Source organism: Leucopleurus acutus (genome assembly GCF_964270905.1).
Source record: "Leucopleurus acutus genome assembly, chromosome: 5".
In the NCBI taxonomy this organism is placed as follows: domain Eukaryota; kingdom Metazoa; phylum Chordata; class Mammalia; order Artiodactyla; family Delphinidae; genus Leucopleurus; species Leucopleurus acutus.
This window is the reverse complement of record NC_139147.1, coordinates 59951090-59972272: the sequence shown is the minus strand read 5'-3', so window position 1 is coordinate 59972272 and position 21183 is coordinate 59951090. Positions and strand designations below refer to the sequence as shown.

The following is a 21183-nucleotide window of genomic DNA, read 5'->3' as shown; positions in this document are numbered from 1 at the left end:
CATTAATTACCATGTGTACCTGGATCTACTTCTGAATTTTCTAGTCCACTGGCCTTGTTTCTGTAGTCATGCTCCAATACCACACTGTTTGTTTTTTTGTTTTTTTTTGCGGTACACAGGCCTCTTACTGTCGTGGCCTCTCCCGTTGCAGAGCACAGGCTCTGGACACGCAGGCTCAGCGGCCATGGCTCATGGGCCCAGCTGCTCTGCGGCATGTGGGATCTTCCTGTATCGGGGCACGAACCCGTGTCCCCTGCATCGGCAGGCGGACTCTCAACCACTGCGCCACCAGGGAAGCCCACCACACTGTTTTAATTAGAGTTTATATTGTTTTAATAGACTTCCCTCCTAGCCTTTTCCAGTTCAGAGTTTTCATAATGATTGTTACATGTTTATTCTTCTGTATGAATTTAGTGTCAACTTATTTAGCATCATAAAAAAGTTTATTGATATTTTTGTTGTATTAATAAAGTAACTAGAGAGACCTGACATCTTTATTATGCTGGGTTTTACTATCCAAGAACAAAGGATGTTTTTCAATTTGTTAATGTCTACCTTTTTGTTTTTGAGGAGTATTTTAATGTTTTCTTCATATAGGTTTCCTCATTTCTTGTTAAAATTATTCCTGAGTATTTTTGTTGTTGGTTACTATTTTATTTTATTATTTATTAATTTATTTTTTGAGAGAAGGAAGGATTTATTATTACTTGCAGCAAGTAAGATGAACTCGGGGGATATTTCCCAAAGCAGTGTCTCCCCAAACAGTAAAATTGGGGAAGTTTTAAGCTAAGAGTACATGCATATTCATGAAGAGGCTTGAGCAGAGGAGAATGCAGCATAGAATTGGGACAAATGTTGGCAGAGTCCCAGCTTTAGTTGATTGAAGTCAGGAGGGTCAACATCATCATTCCATCTTCCACCGAGGTGGGGGCCTTAGTTCCTGCAGAGCTCAAAAACTGTATCAGATTGTTATGTATATCCCTTGAGGAGCAATTAGCACTCGTTTTATTGCTGAACTTTTGTTTCTTGACTGCGTTTTCTTTGTTACTGAATTCCCTTACTTCCCTTAAGATCATTAACTACCGAGACTGGTTCAAGGGCAAGAATTGTGGTCAGGCTTAGCTCACAAAATGGCTTAGGCCAAAAGTGGCTTCTCTCTCTCTCTTTTTTTTTTTTTTTTTTTTTTTTTGCGGTACACAGGCCTCTCACTGTTGTGGCCTCTCCCATTGTGGAGCACAGGCTCTGGACGTGCAGGCTCAAAGGACATGGCTCATGGGCATAGCCGCTCCGCGGCATGTGGGATCTTCCTGGACCGGGGCACAAACCCGTGTCCCCTGCATCGGCAGGCAGACTCTCAACCACTGCACCACCAGGGAAGCCTGCTTCTCTCTTTTTTAAAAATTTATTTATTTTATTGAAGTATAGTTGATTTACAGTGTTGTGTTAGTTTCTGCTGTACAGCAAAGTGATTCAGTTATACATATATGTGTTCTTTTTCACATTCTTTTCCATTATGGTTGATTACAGGATATTTTATATATATATATATATATATATATATATATATATATATAAAATACAGTGGGACCTTGTTGTTTATCCATTCTGTATATAATAGTTTGCATCTGCTAATCCCAAACTCCCAGTCCACCGCTCCCTCCCTTTCCCTCCTGTTTGGCAACTACGAGTCTGTTTCTGTTTCATGAAAGTTCATTTATGTCATATTTTAGATTCCACATATCATATGATATTTGTCTTTTTCAGTTTGATTTGTTTTACTTAGCATGATAATCTCTAGGTCCATCCATGTTGCTCCAAATGGCATTATTTCATTCTTTTCTATGGCTGAGTAGTATTCTTGTGTGTGTGTGTGTGTGTGTGTGTGTGTGTGTGTGTGTGTGTGTGTGTGTATGTGTGTGTGTGATGCCACATCTTCTTTATCCATTCATCTGTCGATGGACATTTAGGTTGCTTCCATATCTTGGCTATTGTAAATAGTGCTGCTGTGAACACAGAGGTGCATCTATCTTTTCAAATTATAGTTTTGTCCAGATATTTGCCCAAGAGTGGGATTGCTGGATCATATGGTAATTCTATTTTTAGTTTTTTAAGGAATCTCCATACTGTTTTCCATAGTGGCTGCACCAATCTCCATTCCTACCAAAAATGTAAGAGGGTTCCCTTTTATCCACACCCTTTCCAGCATATATTATTTGTGTAATTTTGACGATGGCCATTCTGACTGGTGTGAGGTGGTACCTCATTGTAGTTTTGATTTGCATTTCTCTAATAATTAACGGTGATGAGCTTCTTCTCATGTGCCTATTGGCCATCTATATGTCTTTTTTGGAGGAATGTCTACTTAGGTCTTCTGCCCATATATATATATATATATATATATTTTTTTTTTTGTGGTACACGGGACTCTCACTGTTGTGGCCTCTCCCGTTGAGGAGCACAGGCTCCGGATGCGCAGGCTCAGCGGCCATGGCTCACGGGCCCAGCCGCTGCGCGGCACGTGGGATCTTCCCGGACCGGGGCACGAACCTGTGTCCCCTGCATCGGCAGGTGGACTCTCAAGCACTGCACCACCAGGGAAGCCCTTTTTTTTTTTTTTTTTAATGCTAAGGAAACATCTTTCAAATCCTGTTTTCTTGAGTGTTTTTTATTTTGCTGTACGTGGGCCTCTCACTGTTGTGGCCTCTCCCGTTGCGGAGCACAGGCTCCAGACGCGCAGGCTCAGCAGCCATGGCTCATGGGCCCAGCCGCTCTGTGGCATGTGGGATCTTCCCAGACCAGGGCACGAACCCGTGTCCCCTGCATCGGCAGGCGGACTCTCAACCACTGCGCCACCAGGGAAGCCCAGTTTTCTTCTTTTTTTTGCATGTTGGGGGCAGGAATTTTCATTAGCTGAAATAGTTCAATTTCAGTTTTCTGTTTTGATATACTGCCTTTGTTATACTGTACGTTTTGTGGAGAGGTTTGGGAGTTTTAGGTGATTCTTCTGTCAATTATGGTGAGGCACAGCTTATTTAGAGCCTTTTTTAAAAAAAAAAGAAAAAGCGTTGGTGGGTTAAAGTTGGCTTGTTCTCCAATATCATGGTTCTCTTTTGTCTTGAAGGACTTTTGCATCTTTTCTCCTTTAGCACTCAGCCTCCAAAGGGTACCTCTCCCTTCATGTTCACTCTCTTCTCCTTAAGAAGTGATGCCTTACCAAGACTACCACCTTGGGTTCTACAAACTTCTTGGTGGTGTTATGATTGCCCAGGTTTTTTTTTTAAGTATTTACATACTTAGAGTGGACTTTTTCTTTCTAGAGGTGATTTTTGTCACCATTAGGCTCTCAGCTTTCCTTTTCTCTGTGCAGTTATTTTGAACTGCCCCCCATTCTTTGCAAAGGCTTCTTACAGGAGCTCAAGAACTATCTTTGCTGGAATTTGATGCTTATTTTTCTACCTACAGGTAGTTTGAAGTTAGTAGTATTCTCTGTCTTCCAATAATATAGAAGGTATGGGTTATATGCTGTTTTATTTGCTTTTCTTGTTTCACTGTATAGTTTTTTGTAGGATGTCTAGAGTAATTCAAATTTAGCTGGTCACCATTTTGTTAGGAATACCTGGAAATATGTATCGTCTTTTAAGTACTTTTTCTTTCAGAACCTAAATATAACTAATCTTGTACAGAATTACGTTTATTCTTCAAGCAACAGAAATTTATTCTCTCACAGTTCTAGAGGCCAGAAATCCTTAATCAGTTTCACTAGACTGAAATGAAGGTGTTGGTATTGCCACATTCTGTCTGGATACTCTAAGTTATAATCCACGCCTTGCCTTTTCCAGCTTCTGCTGGTTGGTGGTGTGTTTTTGGCTTGTGTCCACATCACTCCAGCCTCTGCCTTCACCTTCACATCACCTTCTCCACTTGTGTGTGTCAAAACCTCCCTCTGCTTCTCTCTTAAGGATGCATATTATTGCATTCAGGGCCCACTTGGGTAGTCCAGGATCATCTCCCTATTTCAAGACCCTTAACTTAATCCATCTGCAAAGTCCCTTTTTAGTCAGATAAGGTAACATTCACAAGTTCCAGGGATTAGGTTATGAGTATCTTTTGGAGGGCCATTCTTAAGCCTACCATAGATAGTATTGTCTTATTTTGTTGTTGTTATTTGATATAACCTAATTCTTAAAAGTATAAACATTAGAGGTGGTAATGGGAATTCAGACTGGTTTGGATTTTCCCAACTTGTACAGAAATCTCATTATGACACTTTTCTTAGGACTTATCCTGAAGGTTGGACTTAGACCTAACTAACACTGTCTTACAGAGGAGTCTTTCTGATGATTTGATAACTAGCCATAATGTGAATGGACCACATTACAGCCTTTTGTTAACTAAACTTAATAGCAACTAGTGTTCAATGTGCTGTCCACAGGTTGCTTTAAAGCAACTCCTCTAGGTTGAGGTTTGTAGAGCCACTAAATAAGATTTCCCCTTTCCTCTCTCATTGTTGTTGTTTTCCCATAACAGTTTTATTGATTTATAGTTCACATACCATACACTCTACCCATTTAAAGCATAATATTCAAAGATCTTCAGATTTTTAGTATATTCATTGAATTGTTCAACCTACAGTCAATTTCAGAACATTTTCATTACCCTCAAAGAAGCCTTATACTCTTAAATAGTCAGATCCTGTTTTCTCCCAAACCTTTCAGTCCAATCTCATTTGCTAGATGAATCTGGGTTTTTTTGTTTTTGTTTTAAATCTCTGTAGATTTGCCTGTTTGGACATTTCCTCTGTATAGAATCATGCAGTATGTGATATTTTGTGTCTGGGGTCTGTCACATGTTTTCAAGATTTATCCATATTGTAACATGTTAGCACTTCATTCTTTTTATGGCTGAATAATATTCTTTTGTGTGGATAGAGCACATTTTACTTATCCATTCATCAGCTGGTGGACATTTGGGTTGTTTCCACTTTTAGACCCTCTACCTCTTTTAAATATTACTCTAGTTGGGGAATAGACAAAGAAATCAGACAACTGAAGATTGAAAAATCAGCTTTATCAGTGATAAAGCTGATTACAGCAAAAGGCTTATGTCTCTCACCCCCTACACTGTAGCTCTTCTTCTCATTCCCTCTCCCCGCCTCCCTGAAACACAGGGGCAGAGTCTGCTCCAGTCACTTTACTTCAGTGATGAGCAGAGACTGTGCTCTGAGGACAAGCTCCTTCATAGAAACCATGTACTTTCTCTAGAGAAAGAGAGAGGAGGACATAACCTATAGCACAAAACTTCAGAAAGGGCAAATCGCTCCTGGTTTAGGAGCCAGCATAGCTAGGAAGCTGGGAGGGAGATGGAATGATTCCTTCTAACACCGAGAAGACTGGCATTTTAGATTTTTATCTTGTAAGTTAAAGCAAAACATATTTCTCTTTGATTATGAATTATTAAAAGTTTCTTCAAATCAAACATGTAAACAGTTGAACAAGTTAAATGGTAGTACTTATTAATTCTAATATAGCTTGTTGTCCCATAATTTATAGGTTTCTCCACAAAATCACGGAAGATAATTCCGAGTTAATTAATAAACTATGGACTGATATTCAGCAGAAAGCAGCAACACAATCACAAATAACAACCTCTTCAGGAACTCCATCATCTGCTTCTCCATCGGGAGAACAAAAAGGTTTGGTTCCTGACTGTATTAGTTCTCCCAGAGTAGTAGCTTACTTCATTATGTTCTTTCTTAAGCACAGTAATTTTTTAAAGGAACATTACTTGAGTTTTGACTGTCTTAGCCTGGTTGAGTAAATACTCATTGACCTGTCGATTGACATGCTTAAAATTTTTTTGTTGTTGTTCACTTGAGATACTTTTGGAAAAATTCTCCCTTTTAGCTGCTCTGAATGCTACCAATGCTGTTAAGAGAATCCATACGAAGCTTCAGCTGGAAGAATCTACTGAGACTCTAGACTCAAGCTATGTAGTGAGACAAGTGCTGAACTCAAGGAAGCAAAAACAGCTGCTAAATAAAGGTTCAGTCTCTTAATTGACAAAGTGGGTTATTAAACATGTAACTTGACACAGCTATCTTAGTTTATTAGTGCATGTCTTTTCCCTTAAACTCATCCAGTTGGATCCTACTAAGTAAGAGTTTGTTGAATGGTAGCCAGGCAATGCCTCCTTTTATTCCATGTAACTCTAGAAGGATGGTTCTCATCCATTCATTATAGATAGTGTAAATCTGGTTCAAACAGTATAAATTCTTTATGAGAAAATGATGATAACTTCGATAAAAAACCTTTTATAAATTGTGAACAACAGTCAAACGTTTTTCTACTGTAATTTTTCCCAGTCTTAACATAGAATGACTTCTGTCATTATCAGTGAAAAGAAAACCAGATTTGCGTGCTCCTTCAAAACAGAAGAATAGCGTGTTATCAGCCAGCACAGCCTCCACAGACTTACCGAATAGCAGTAACCCCAGCCTAGATGTCCTCAAACACATGATACATGAAGTGGAACATGAAATGGAAGAATATGAGCGGTGGACAGGACGCGAGGTCCGGGGGCTCCAGAACAGTCAGGGTCTCACCGGCTTCACCCTGTCGCTCGTGAGCTCCCTCTGTCGCCTGGTTCGGTACCTTAAAGAGGTGAGGTTATTAGAGTCTTCTCTTCTGCCAGACTAATGGCAGAAATGGGTAGGTTTTTCCCCTCTACACTTGAATTATTGCAATCTCCAAATAAAGTATAGTCAAATTTGAATAGCTTTGTTTAAAATACCTCAGCTTTAGATGATCTGTAGTAAAGGTTTATCCTCTTAATTTTCCTCTACATCCTTATACAGATAACATCAGATAAGTGATGTTGATTTTAATATGCGCTTTAGTAAAATATAATTAGTTAGGTAAATCTGCTATAAATAAAATTATATCTTGTGCTAATACTTCATATTACTGTTTGGCAGTTACAGGTTAATGAGAACTACTAAACATGTCCTCATTCTACTGCTTTTCTCTGCTTGCTATTCCCACTTCAGTTCAGTTTGGAGAGTGGTATGCCTGTAATCTGTAGACACAGATTAGGAAAATTCTTCATATTATTTGTACCACTGGTAACTTGGGCTTTGCTTCAGTGTTTGAAATGGGAGACATTTTATTGTTGTAAAAGTAATTTATAAGACAAGCAAGAATTGTATCTTTTATTTATTTCTTTTTACATCTTTAAAGAATTGTATCTTTAATTCATTTGTGAATAATAATCAGTCCTCAGAATGCTGTGGGATTAGAAATGGTTATGTATTATACCTTTTTTAAAAACCTATTTAAACTGTTATTTATTTTTTATATATTTAAATTTGTTAAGCAAATATGACCAAAAACTGTTTAAGGAAATTTTATCATTTAAAAAAAGTTGATTCACCAACCTAATTTACATGTATCAATTTCTCTGGAGATGTCTTCCTAAATTTTCTTTTTAAAAAATTAATTAATTAAAATGTTTACTTCTGTTTTATATTTTTTAATTTAATTTAATTTTTATTTTTTATGTTGGAGTATATTTGATTTACAATGTTATGTTAGTTTCAGGTGTACAGAAAAGTGATTTAGTTATACATATACATATGTCTATTCTTTTTCAGTCTTTTCCCATATAGTTTATTACAGAGTGTTGAGTAGAGTTCCCTGTGCTATACAGTAGTTCCTTGTTGATTATCTATTTTATATATAGTAGTGTGTATATGTTAATCTCAACCTCCTAATTTATCCCTAGCCCCTGCTGCCAACCTTTCCCCTTTGGTAACCATAGTTTGTTTTCTAAGTCTGCTAGTCTGTTTCTGTTTTATAAATAAGTTCATGTGCTATACAGTAGGTCTTGTTGGTTATCTATTTTATATATAGTAGTGTGTATATGTTAACCCCAACCTCCTAATTTATCCCTAGCCCCCCCACCCCCCTCCACCAACCTTTTCCCTTTGGTAACCATAGTTTGTTTTCTAAGTCTGCTAGTCTGTTTCTGTTTTGTAAATAAGTTCATTTGTATCATTTTTTTTAGATTCTACTATAAGTGCTATCATATGATATTTGTCTTTGTCTGACTTACTTCACTTAGTATGATAATCTCTAGGTCCATCTATGTTGCTGCAAATGACATTATTTTATTCTTTTTTTATGGATGAGTAATAATCCATTGTATATATGTGCCACATCGTCTTTATCCATTCATCTGTTGATGAACATTTAGGTTGCTTCCATGTCCTGCCTATTGTAAATAGTGCTACAGTGAACATTGGGTTGCATGTTTCTTTTCGAAGTATGGTTTTCTCCAGATATATGCCCAGGAATGGGCTTGCTGGATCATCTGGTGGCTCTATTTTTAGTTTTTTAAAGAACCTCCATACTGTTCTCTGTAGTGGCCATACCAATTTACATTCCCACCAACAGTGTAGGAGGGTTCACTTTTCTCCACACCCTTTACAGTATTTATTGGTTGTAGACTTTTTGATGATGGCCGTTCTGATAAGTGTGAGGTGATACCTCATTATAGTTTTGATTTACATTTCTCTAATAATTAGCGATGTTGAGCATCTTGTGCTTTTTGGCCATCTGTATGTCTTCTTTGGAGAAATGTCTATTTAGGTCTTCTGCCCATTTTCTGATTGGGTTGTTTGTTTTTTTGATATTGACCTGCATGAGCTGTTTATATAATATATTTTGGAGATAAATCCCCTGTTGGTCACATCATTTGCAAATATTTTCTCCCATTCAGAGGGTTGTCTTTTTGTTTTGCTTGTTGTTTTCTTTGCTGTGCAAAAGCTTTTAAGTTTAGTTAGATCCCATTTGTTTGTTTTTATTTTCATTACTCTAGGAGGTGGATCCAAAAAGATAGTGCTGCGATTTATGTCAAATATTGTTCTGCCTAAGTTTTCTTCTAAGAGTTTTATAGTATCCGGTCTTACATTAAGGTCTCTAATCAATTTTGAATTTATTTTTGTGTATGGTATTAGAGAATGTTCTAATTTCATTCTTTTACATGTAGCTGTCCAGTTTTCCCAGCACCACTTATTGAAGAGACTGTCTTTTCTCCACTGTATAATCTTGCTTCCTTTGTCATAGATTGATTGACCATGGGTGTGTGGGTATATTTCTGGGCTTTCTATCCTGTTCCATTGATCTATAAGTCTATCTTTGTGCCAGTACCATACTGTTTTGATTACTGTAGCTTTATAGTATAGTTTGAAGTCAGGGAGCCTGATTCCTCAAGCTCCATTTTTCTTTCTCAAGATTGCTTTAGCTATTCAGGGTCTTTTGTGTTTCCATGCAAACTTTAAGATTTTTTTTGTTCTAGATCTGCAAAAAATGCCGTTGGTAATTTGATAGGGATTGCATTGAATCGGTAGATTACCTTGGGTAGTGTAGTCATTTTTACAATATTGATTCTTCCAACCCAAGAACATGGTATATCTTTTCATCTGTTTGTGTCATCTTTGATTTCTTTCATCAGGATCTTATAGTTTTAGGAGTACAGGTCTTTTGCTTAGGTAGGTTTATTACTAGGTATTTTATTCTTTTTGATATGATAGTAAATGGGATTGTTTCCTTAATTTCTCTTGCTGAATTTTTGTTGTTAGTGTATAGAAATGCAACAGATTTCTGTATTAATTTTGTATTCTGCAACTTTACTGAATTCATGGATTGCTCTAGTAGTTTTCTGGTAGCATCTTTAGGATTTTTTTATGGGCCATGCGAAGAACCATAAATATTACTTACTCTGCAGGCAAAGGGAAATCCTTGACCTGTCCTCAACAAAGGAATGACACAAATGGATTAACATACTGAACCTATCCAGGTTCTGCATGGTGGACTCATTGTAGGAGAGCAGAGCTCCCACTGTTCTTTCCCCACATCATTGCAAGGAATAATGGTTTTGCTTTCTCTGAGAAAAAGCAAGGAGTGAAAAATACCTCCACCTTCATTAGGTCCAGAAGCTCCACCTGGGGAAGAATTTTCACTAAATGTAATCACTGTTTTCCACTGGACTGCTGATGAGATCTTTGTTAAGTAGAACATATTTCTTCAATTCTTACACCTGAACATATCTCCTCTCCCTATTATTTTACCTAGAAGCAATAACAATGTCCGAAGATATGCAGTTCTAGCAGGAGTGATAGTGCACACATTCTCAAGCAGGACACCTTTTGGAGTAATTCAGAAATTACAGCCACAGGTCTGTAACAAAGAGAAATGGATATGGTAGCTCTCTGAAAAACAATAATGCATCATGCAAGTAAACATTATTGCCAGGAGTTCAATACCAAATATGTGCAAACTAGGACAAGCACCTGCACTAAACTTCTGGTTCTCATCACTTGGCCCATTGAGTCTCTATGTGTAAGCAAGCATCAGAAAAAGATGTTTGGCACTGCCATGACAATAAATCTATCAAAGTTGGAAGCACTGAACTCTGTGAATTATTTCCCAAAATACAAAGCCCAAGCTGGAAAGAGTTATATTCACCTGAGGCATTTCTGTGAAAATAAATATTACATAAAAGAGACAATGGACATAATCAGTGTCTAGATTGATATAGGATTTTTAGTGACTTTCAGAAGACACTTATGATATGCAAAATTGCATTCTCTTCTTGTTTGTATTTATTATACTGAAATGTATTGAGCAAACACTTTGGTGTAAATATTGAAGCAGCTATTTGCTTTTTAACACAGTAGTGCAAGGTCATTTCTCCAAAGTGGGGGGGAAATTAAAACTACATGAGTAGATCTGGAATGTCACACTGATGTTAACGTTACTATTTAGATTAAACTATCAGTTTCAATGACTATGGAAAAAATTGAAAAGCATTTTTCCCATTTAAACTTATCAGACAGATAATACCAAAGTAGGGACACGATTTTCCCCTTGCCTCTGGTCAGTCTTGTATGTAGAAAGCGTATGGATAATTTTTCAAGCTTATCAGGGCCTATAGACATACTGACTACATTGTTCCGCAGGGCACAGATCCTACTGGCTTGAAGAGATACTGCAGAAGCCTATCAGCTAGATGAATGTACCTCTCATGTTTTTGTTTCCTGGTTGAGTACATAGATCAAAAAGGTGGCATGTGTGTTTTTTTTTAACATCTTTATTGGAGTATAACTGCTTTACAATGGTGTGTTAGTTTCTGCTATATAACAAAGTGAATCAGCTATACATATACATATATCCCCATATCTCCTCCCTCTTGCGTCTCCCTCCCACCCTCCCTATCCCACCCCTCTAGGTGGACACAAAGCACCGAGCTGATCTCCCTGTGCTATGCTGCTGCTTCCCACTAACTATCTATTTTACATTTGGTAGTGTATATATGTCCATGCCACTCTCTCGTGTTTGTGGTTTTTACAGTTTTTTTCTCGTAGTTGATTTCTAATCTCATAGTGTTGTGGTTAGAAAAGATGCTTGATATGTTTTCAGTTTTCTTAGATTATTGAGGCTTTCTTTATGGCCCACTATGTGATCTATCCTGAAGCATGTTCTGTGTGTACTTGAGAAGAATGTGTATTCTGCTGCTTTCGGGTGGAATGTTCTATAAATATCAATTAAGTACATTTGGTATAATGTATAATTTAAGGCCTGTGTTTCCTCATTGACTTTCTTGTCTGGATGATCTGTCCACTGATGTAAGTGGAGTGTTAAAGTCCCCCACTCTTATTGCGTTACTGTAGCTTTCTCCTTTTATGGCTGTTAGCATTTGCCTTATATACTGAGGTGCTCCTATGCTGGGTGCATGTATATTTACAATTGTTATATCTTCTTGGATTGATCCCTTGATCATTATGTAGTGTCCTTCTTTGTCTCTGGTAACAGTCTTTATTTTAAAGTCTATTTTGTCTGATATGAGTATTGCTACTACAGCTTTGTTTTAATTTCCATTTGCATGGAATATCTTTCAGTCTGTATGTGTCCCTAGGTCTGAAGTGGGTCTGTTGTAGACAGTATATGTATGGGTCTTGTTTCTGTATCCATTCAGCCAGTCTGTGTCTTTTGGTTGGAGACTTTAACCCATTTACATTTAAGATAATTACCAATATGTATTTTCTTATTGCCATTTAAAAAATTATTTTGGGATTGTTTTCATAGGTCTTATTTCTTCCCTTCCTCTTTTGTTCTCTTTTCTTGTGGTTTGATTATCTTTGATGTTGTATTTGGATTCTTTTTCCTTTTTGGTCTGTATATCTATTGTAGATTTTTGGTTTGTGGTTATCATGAGGTTTTGATATAGCAGTCTCTATATATACAATATTGTTTTAAGTTGTTGGTCTCTTAATTTCAAATGCATTTCCAATATCCTGCATTTGTACTGTCCTCACAATGTTGATTTTGATATCATATTTGTGTATGGATGATTTCCTACCTTTACTGTGTGTTTGCCTTTACCAGTTAATTTTCCCATTTGTAATTTTCTCATTTCTTGTCGTGGGCTTTTCTTTTCCCCCTAGAGAAGTTCCTTTAGCATTTGTTGTAAAGCTGGTTTGGTGGTGCTGAATTCTCTTAACTTTTGCTTGTCTGTAAACCTTTTGATTTCTCCATCGAGTTGGAATGAGAGCCTTGCTGGGTACAGTATTCTTGGTGGTAGGTTTTTCCCTTTTATCACTTTAAGTATATCTTGCCACTCCCTTCTGGCCTCAGAGTTTCTGCTGAAAAATCAGCTGATAACCTTATGGGGATTCCCTTGTACGTTATTTGTTGATTTTCCCTTGTTGCTTTTAATATTTTCTCTGTCTTTAATTTTTGTCAATTTGATTAACAACTTATTGACGGGCAATGTATTAATACATCTTTTGTTACCTGAACGTTATTGACCAGAGACGTATCAGTACGTTTTTAGAAAGTGATACAATTAATATCACCGTGTGAAGTTGTTAGGGCTTAAAATTGATCAAGGGTTCATTATACAACTTGCGATTGTCATTATTATTCACGTTTTGCTCCATTAGGTTTTTGTTCCAACATTGTGCAAATTATAAATGCAAGTTTATTATCGTAAAATCTTCAAAAATTATGCATCATGAAATTTTGAGTGAAGAAGAATTTTTCGGTGAATTTTATGCAGATACTTTCTCTGATTCTTCTAGTGACATATATACTAGTGTCTCAGGAGATGATAGTTCTTCAGAATATAGTTCTGATTCAGCAGATGTGAATATTAGACCACCAAAAAGACAAAAAACCTTAGTGATTGATTCTGATACAGAAAATGAAAATGAAACTCACAGTGCTGGAGAATGCTTCTTTGCTTCTACAGAAGAGTGGGTTGAAGGCAACATTTCACAAACATTGGAAGGCTTTACGGGTGTGTCAGCTGTAACTATTGAATGTAATAACCCACAAAGTGTTAGTGAAATAGCAGAATTAATTTTTGGTAACGACTTTTTCAAGTTGGTTGCTTCTCAAACAAACTTGTATCACCAACAGAATGAAAAACCATAAAAAGTATGATAAGGCTTTAAAATGGACTGATGTAAGCAATAGTGACATGAAGAAGTTTCTTGGATTAATAATTTTGATGGAACAAATAAGAAAGTCACACTGGAAAGAATATTGGTCGACTGACCCCTTGCTTGAAACACCTATCTTTCCAAAGATTTTGACGAGAAGAAGGTTCAAACAAATAATGACATTTCTTCACTTTAATGATAACTTGGAAACTCCACGTCCTGCAGACAGAATTTCAAAAGTTAAGTCTCTTTTGGATTGTTTTCTACCAAAATTTCAATCGATCTATGTACCCAAACAAGAGCTATCACTTGAGGAGGCAAAGATAAAGTGGAGAGGACGACTCAGATTCAAAACCTATAGTCCGGGCTTCCCTGGTGGTGCAGCGGTTGAGAGTCCGCCTGCCGATGCAGGGGACGCGGGTTCGTGCCCCGGTCTGGGAAGATCCCACATGCCGCAGAGTGGCTGGGCCTGTGAGCCATGGCTGCTGAGCCTGCACATCCGGAGCCTGTGCTCCGCAACGGGAGAAGCCACAACAGTGAGAGGCCTGCGTACAGCTAAAAAAAAACAAACCTATAATCCCAGAAAACTTACAAAATATGGAATTTTGGTCAGGATGGTTAGCAAAAGTGAAGCTGGATATACATGCAGTCTTGAGATTTACATGGGTGAAGGAAAGAAACTGCAAGAAACAATATTATTGGTCCTACAACCTTATCTTGGTTCATGGCACCATATTTACAAAGACAGTTATTACAACTGTGTCCACATCTGAAATATTGTTGAAAAATAAAACCAGAGTTTGTGGGACTATAAGAGAGAATCGTGGTCTATTAAACCAATTAAAGGAGAAATCTAAAAATCTACAGATGGGAGAAATGACATTCTTACAGAAGAGAGAAGTGATTCTTCTTATATGGAAAGACAAGAGGCTAGTCCGCATGGTGACAACTATTCATGACGCCTCCATAGCATCTACAGGAAAAGAAGACAGGAGGACTGGCCATCAGATAACTAAGCCCACTTGTATATAGAGTATAATAAATATATGAAAGGAGTGGATCAATCTGATCAAATCTGTCCAACTTCAGTGTCCTCTGGAAAACTCTAAAATGGTATAAGAAACTGGGTTTCTTTTGAGTAATTGCGGTTTATTCAATGTGTTTAAAATTTATTGTAGCCTTAATGCACAGAATAAAATGACTTACAAGTAATTTTTATTAGCTAGACAATGGGTAACTGACCATTCTGGTGAATGTGGTGGTAGTCCTGCACCTGGTCCTTCTTGTGGCGTTTCTAAAAGAGCCCCCTGCAAAGATCCACCTTGTCAACTATCAGGTAAAATAAAAACATATTCTAGAGGACATAATACCCACAGGACTAAAAAGAAGTGCCACCAGAAAGTGTAGCATCTGCTCTTTCAGGGGAAAGCACAGTGAAACACAGTATGTTTGTAACAGATGTTCTGTTCCCCTGCACAGAGGTGCCTGCTATACTGCCTATCACACTCTAACAAAATATTGGAATGCTTTAGTAAGACATGTACAAAGTTTCAAATAAATACATTAAGTGCAAAAAAAAGTTGTCAATATTTACTCAAATGCTAGTGTTTCCATATTCACTTACATAACAAATTGCCAGCCACCAGCGTTAGTTTCTGCAAAAATCCCCTGGTCAGTAATGTGTTAACATGTGTCTTGGCATGTTCCTCCTTGGGTTTATCCTGTATAAGACTCTCTGTGCTTCCTGGATTTGGATGACTGTTTCCTTTCCCATGTTAGGGAAGTTTTTGGCTATTATCACTTCACGTATTTTCTCAGGCCCTTTCTGTCTCTCTTCTCCTTCTGGGACTCCTAAAATGCAAATGTTGGTGCGTTTAATGTTGTCCCAGAAGTCTCTTAGGCTGTCCCCATTCTTTTCATTCTTTTTTCTTTTTTCTGTTCTGCGGCAGTGATTTCCACCATTCTGTCTTCCAGCTCACTTATCCGTTCTTCTGCCTCATTTATTCTTCAGTGGATTCCTTCTAGTGTATTTTTCATTTCAGTTATTGCATTGTTTATCTCTTTTTGTTTGTTCTTTATATCTTCTAGCTCTTAAACGTTCCTTGTATCTTCTCGATCTGTGCATCCATTCTTTTTCTGAGATCTTGGATCATCTTTACTATCATTACTCTGAATTCTTTTTCAGGTAGACTGCCTATCTCCACTTCATTTAGTTGTTCTTCTGGGGTTTTATGTTGTTCCTTTGTCTGGAACATATTCCTCTGTTGTCTCATTTTGTCTAACTTTCTGTGTTTGCGATCCCACAGGCTGCAGGATTATAGTTTGTCTTGCTTCTTGTGTCTGTCTGCTGGTGGATGAAGCTGATCTAAGAGGCTTGTGCAGGCTTCCTGGTAGGAGGGACTGGTGCTGACCACTGGTGGGGTCTTGTCTCTCTCGTGGACAGGGCCATGTCAAGGGGTGTGTTTAGAGGTGGCTGTGGGCTCAGGAAGACTTTAAGCAGCCTGTCTGCTGATGGATCAGCCTGTGTTCCTGCCCTGTGTGTTGTTTGGCTTGAGGCATCCCATCACTGGAGCCTTCAGGCTGTTGGGTGGAGCCAGGTCTTGGCATCAAAATGGCAGCCTCCAGGACAGCTCATGCCAATGATTACCCAGTACCTCTGCCACCAGTGTCCTTGTCCTTGTTCCCGCAGTGAGGCACAGCTGCCCCCCACCTCCCCAGGAGACTCTCCAAGACCAGGACGTAGGTCTGGCGCAGGCTCCTCTGCAGTCACTGCTTTTTCCCCTGAGTCCTGGTGTACACGAGACCTTGTGTGTACCCTCCAAGAGTGGCGTTTCTGTTTCTCTCAGTCCTGTGGAGTTCCTGTGATCAAGCCCCCCTGGTTTTCAAAGCCAAATGCTCTGGGGGTTCCTCCTCCCAGTGCCAGACCCCCAGACCAGGGAGCCTGACCTGGGCCCAGAACTCTCACTCCTGTGGGAGAACTTCTGCAATATAATTATTTTCCAGTTTGTGGGTTGCCCACCCGGCAGGTATGGGATCTGACTGTGTCGTGAATGTGCCTCTCCTACTGTCTCGTGGATTCTTATTTATCTGTGGAAGTAGAAGATCTTTTTTGGTAGGTTCCAGTCCTTTTTTGTCAATGGTTGTTTAGTAGTTAGCTGTGATTTTGGTGTTTTCGTGAGAGGAGGTGAGCTCAGGTCCTTCTACTCCACCATCTTGTAGAGATCTATCTAAATCTGCTTTTTAAAGATTTATTATACTGTCAGACTTGTGATAGTCTTACCGTTCTTCTACCCAGAAGTTAGGAATCTCTAGGAATGTACTTTTGGCTCTCTGAATGTATTACAGGCTTAGAAACATGTACTTTTTAGTTAATCACTTGCTTTACAAAGCTAAATCATTTAAACCTGTTTTTTATTTTTAATTATATTTTAACAAACTTAATTTTTGAATTGGTGATACATTTACATGGTATGAAATTCAAAGATACAGAAGAATATATGATGAAAAACCTAATTCCCACCCCTAACTTCCATTTAACCTGTTTCCTTCCTTGTAGCCAACTATCATTAGCAGATACCAGTGTGCCCTTCTAGAGATGGCCTACATACATTCAAGCAACATGTATATGTACTTCCTTCCACTCTCTTCTATAAAAATTGTAGTTGTTTAATTCTACATACCATTCTGTTCATTGTGTTATATTTAAAGAAGGGAAGAGGATAAAGCAGCACATTATAATCAACTATAAACCTTTTAATAAAAATATTTAATTGTCATTACTGTCACATAACATATACTTTGGAAGTATTCTCTTCTTTGACAGCTTTGAGTAGAAACTTTTAGTTTTCAACATGTGATGCTATGGATGGGAGTTTATTTGACATTTTTTTTTGTAGAGTGAGCTCCAGCTGCGTAAAGAAGTAGAGACAAGGCAGCAACTGGAACAAGCATTAGGCGATCATCGAGAGCTGATTGATGCTCTGACAGCTGAAGTTCTTCTCCTTAGAGAAGAAAATACTGCTGCCCAGGTACTTAGATGAGATCCCAAACTTTTCTGTGTTTAGTAGTATAAAGCATTTTTATGGATGTCTGAGATTCTCTTCTTTGCCTTTGATTTACTTGTGCTGGCATGATTACTTACTGCTTCTTTATTATCATCAAGAGTAACTTTTATGGTACATTTATGATATTGGAGGTAGTATAGTAGAAACTTGGACTACAAATAGTGTAGAGTAAGGCTACTGTCTTTAAGAAACTTACTATTTATTGGGGAAGACAGAATCTACATTTAAATGATAACTACCAATATTATAATAGTTTATCCAAAATATGAAATGAGTGTTATGATAGCTACTTTTCATCTCAAAATAGCAGAGGATACCCTTTGAGGAACCCTCCTATAACATATGCTGTTTAAAGTTGTTTATAGTATCTTCAGTATCTTTATTCATCTTTTTGTTCTCAAATAGTGGTTATTATTACTTTTACTTAACAGCCAAAAGAGACTAGAAAATCAGTAGTTAGTAGACAAGTTATGTTTGTGTCAATGGACATTAGATATAAGACATGCAATTTTTTTTTATTGATATATAGTTCACATACCATTTAACTCACCCTTTTAAAGTGTGCAATTCAGTGGTTTCTTAGTATATTCATGGAGTTGTGTACTAGCACCATTAGCTAAGTCCAGAGTATTTTCATTAACCCAAAGAGAAACCCCATACTAATTAGCATTCACTCTCCATTCTCTCCTCCCCTCAACCCCTGGTAACCACAAATATACTTTATGTTTTTATAGATTTGCCTAATCTGGATATTTTATATAAGTGGAATCATGCAATATGTGGTGTTTGGTGTCTGGCTTCTTTCACACAACATAGTGTTTTCAGGGTTCATCCATGTTGTCACATGTATCAGTACTACATTCCTCTTTATTGCCCAATAATATTCTAAATATATGCTCTACCACATTTTGCTTATCCATTCATCAGTTGAAGGACGTTTGAGTTGTTTCCACTTTTTGTGTGTAATGAATTAATAATGCTGCTATGGACATTCATGTACAAGTATTTGTGTGAACATATATTTTCAATTCTCTTAGGAAGATAGTACACTTTTCAAGTATACTAATATGTTCAACAAATCTTTATTGAGCACTTACTGTGGGCCTGGAACTGTTCTAGGTGCAGGAAATACAGTAATGAACGAAAAAAAAAAATCTTGGCCCTCAAGGAGCTTATATTCTAAATAAACACACCCCCAAATAGTGAAGTATATTGTAAGTTAGATGGTTATTATGTACTATAAAGAAAAATAAAGCAGGTAAGAGGCATAGGAAGTGCCCAAGGTGGGAAGGTATAAATAGGATGGCCCATGTCTGTCTGAGGAGGTGACATTGAGTAAAGGCCTGAAGGAGGTGAGGAAGCGAGGATGCTGATCGCTGAAGGAAGAGCACTCGAGGCAGAGGGACAGCAAGGGTAAAGGTCCTGAGGTGGGAGCATGGCTATTGAGCTCAAAGCCATCAAGGAGACCAGGGTGGCGGGAGTGGGATGTGGCAGAGGGAGTGCAGGAGGAGACAAGAGCAGGGAAGCCAGATCACATGGGGCCCTGCAGGCTGAGTGAGGACTTGGGCTTTTGTTCTGAATGAGATGGGAAACCACTGAAGGGTTTTGGATAGAGAAGAGATGTGATCTGACTTAAGTTTTAAGAGAATCACTCTAGGCTGTTGTGTTGAGATTAGATCAGAGATCACTGCCCTAGCTCCATTCAAGCCCTTAGTGCCTCAGGACACTCCTAGACCAAAGAAATACCCAACAGTTCCATTTATTAAGTAGTTAGGTTCAAACAACTTAATAAGTATTTATGTCTTAACAGCTTGGATGCTGTGTGAAAAAAATAATACATGTAAATTGATAGAAAAAGTCTTATTTTTATCATGATTAAATAACCACAGTTATTTACTAATGGAATACGTATATATGTTGTACATGAAGCATTGTACAGCTTCTCATAGCTTAGAATCATATTGGACACCATCAGTCTTATTTCCTATTCACAATCATTTTTATGCAGTGTTGCTTTTTAGCACAGCAACTAATGAAAACTCAGCCTCACGAAGATATGACATCATCAGAAGGAATGTATCTTGACCTGATTTTGAATCTGTAAACACTTTAAGCTTGTAGGCAATGTCCCCTGCATTGGCAGGTGGATTCTTAACCACTGCGCCACCAGGGAAGCCTCTTAATATATTTTGAAGTCAACCGGTAGAATGTGCCAATGGATAGGATATGGGGTAAACGGGAAGATGTGAGAGAAGAGTCAAGAGTTTTGGCCTGAGCAGTTAGAAGGATGGAGTTGTTATTGATGAGGTGGGGATGTTCAGGAGGAGTTTGGTTTTGTGTATTTTAGGTTTGAAAAGCCTATGTGAGTTCCTGGTGGAGATGTTGAGTAGGCCACTAGATATATGAGTGTGGAATTTGGGAAAAATTTGGGCGGATATAAAAATGTTTAGTATACTTCATTCAGCAGTCCTACTAATAATATTTCTGACTTCTGACCACATCTGATTTTTATCTAATGTCTGTTCATCTTGGAGATATCTATGTCTGTTTGTGTATATACCATTGGCCCTTGAACAACACTAGTTTGAACTGTGCTGGTTCACTTATACATGAATTTTTTTCAATAAATATGTACTACAGTACTATGCAATCTGTGGTTGGTTGAATCCACAGATGCAGAGCCTCGAATATGGAGGGCCAACTGTAAAGTTATACATGAATTTTCACTGTGCAGAGGGTTGATGCCCCTAATTCCTGTGTTCAAGTGTCAACTGTAATATATATACATATGTGGTATATATATATATATAGTCTTTTAACACTATTTTATATACATTACCATAAATTTTTATAATGCTCATGTTTATCAGTTTAAATGTCTATATAATATTCTGTTGAGTTTCCTCCACTTGATGTATCTCTCAGGGTACCTCGAGAGTCAGTAGTGTATCATCTATATAAAGAGATTTTGTAAATTGAAAGCCCTATGAAAAGGTTAATTCTTATTGTTGTAGCAGTGTATTTATTAATTAATAATATTCCGTGATTTATTAGACCATTCTTCTACCATGGAATTTAAAAAATATTTATAATTATATGTTTTAATGAATGCATTGTTTTAGTATTTGAAAGTCTGAAATGATATAGTTATACATACCTAGGTGATGATTTGTTGTCTGATATGCCAATGATATTATTTTGTTCATTTTTCTCTAGGCAAGACTTCAGCAGTACATGATCACAACAGATGAGCAGCTTATATCACTCACGCATGCCATTAAGAACTGTCCTGTGATAAATAACAAAGAAGGTCAGACATTAGAAAGGGGAGCCACAAGTAGAAATATGGACAGTCCAGGTGAGTGGAACAATCCCAGATTGGGATTAAAATACTTATAGAGAAAAAACTGTAAACTTGTATGTAATTATTGGCTGTTTATGCGTAAACAGCATTAACACTATTACATTTGCCACTGCTACTTCCAGCTAATATTTATTGGATACTTGCTCTATGCCAAGTACTTTTACAGTGTTTTACATGTATTATCTCATTTAATCCTCATAATATAGCTTTCATTTAATTTTCAAGAGTTCTTCACTCAGTCTTATGAGATAGGT

General features: G+C 37.6%; 1 protein-coding gene across 5 annotated transcripts in view; it reads left to right on the top strand.

Moving 5' to 3' along the window:
- SPICE1 (spindle and centriole associated protein 1) overlaps positions 1-21183 on the top strand; it is a 62810-nt gene that overhangs the window by 26064 nt on the left and 15563 nt on the right. For all 5 annotated transcript variants that reach the window (XR_014326230.1, XM_082839956.1, XM_082839953.1 and 2 more), the window contains exons 8-12: positions 5550-5692; positions 5904-6041; positions 6394-6659; positions 17398-17529; positions 20782-20923. Coding sequence is in view for 4 of the 5 variants with exons in the window: in XM_082839956.1 (XP_082696082.1) it covers positions 5550-5692; positions 5904-6041; positions 6394-6659; positions 17398-17529; positions 20782-20923 (821 nt within the window). In the remaining variant the exon portion in view is untranslated. The remainder of the gene's footprint in view (positions 1-5549; positions 5693-5903; positions 6042-6393; positions 6660-17397; positions 17530-20781; positions 20924-21183) is intronic.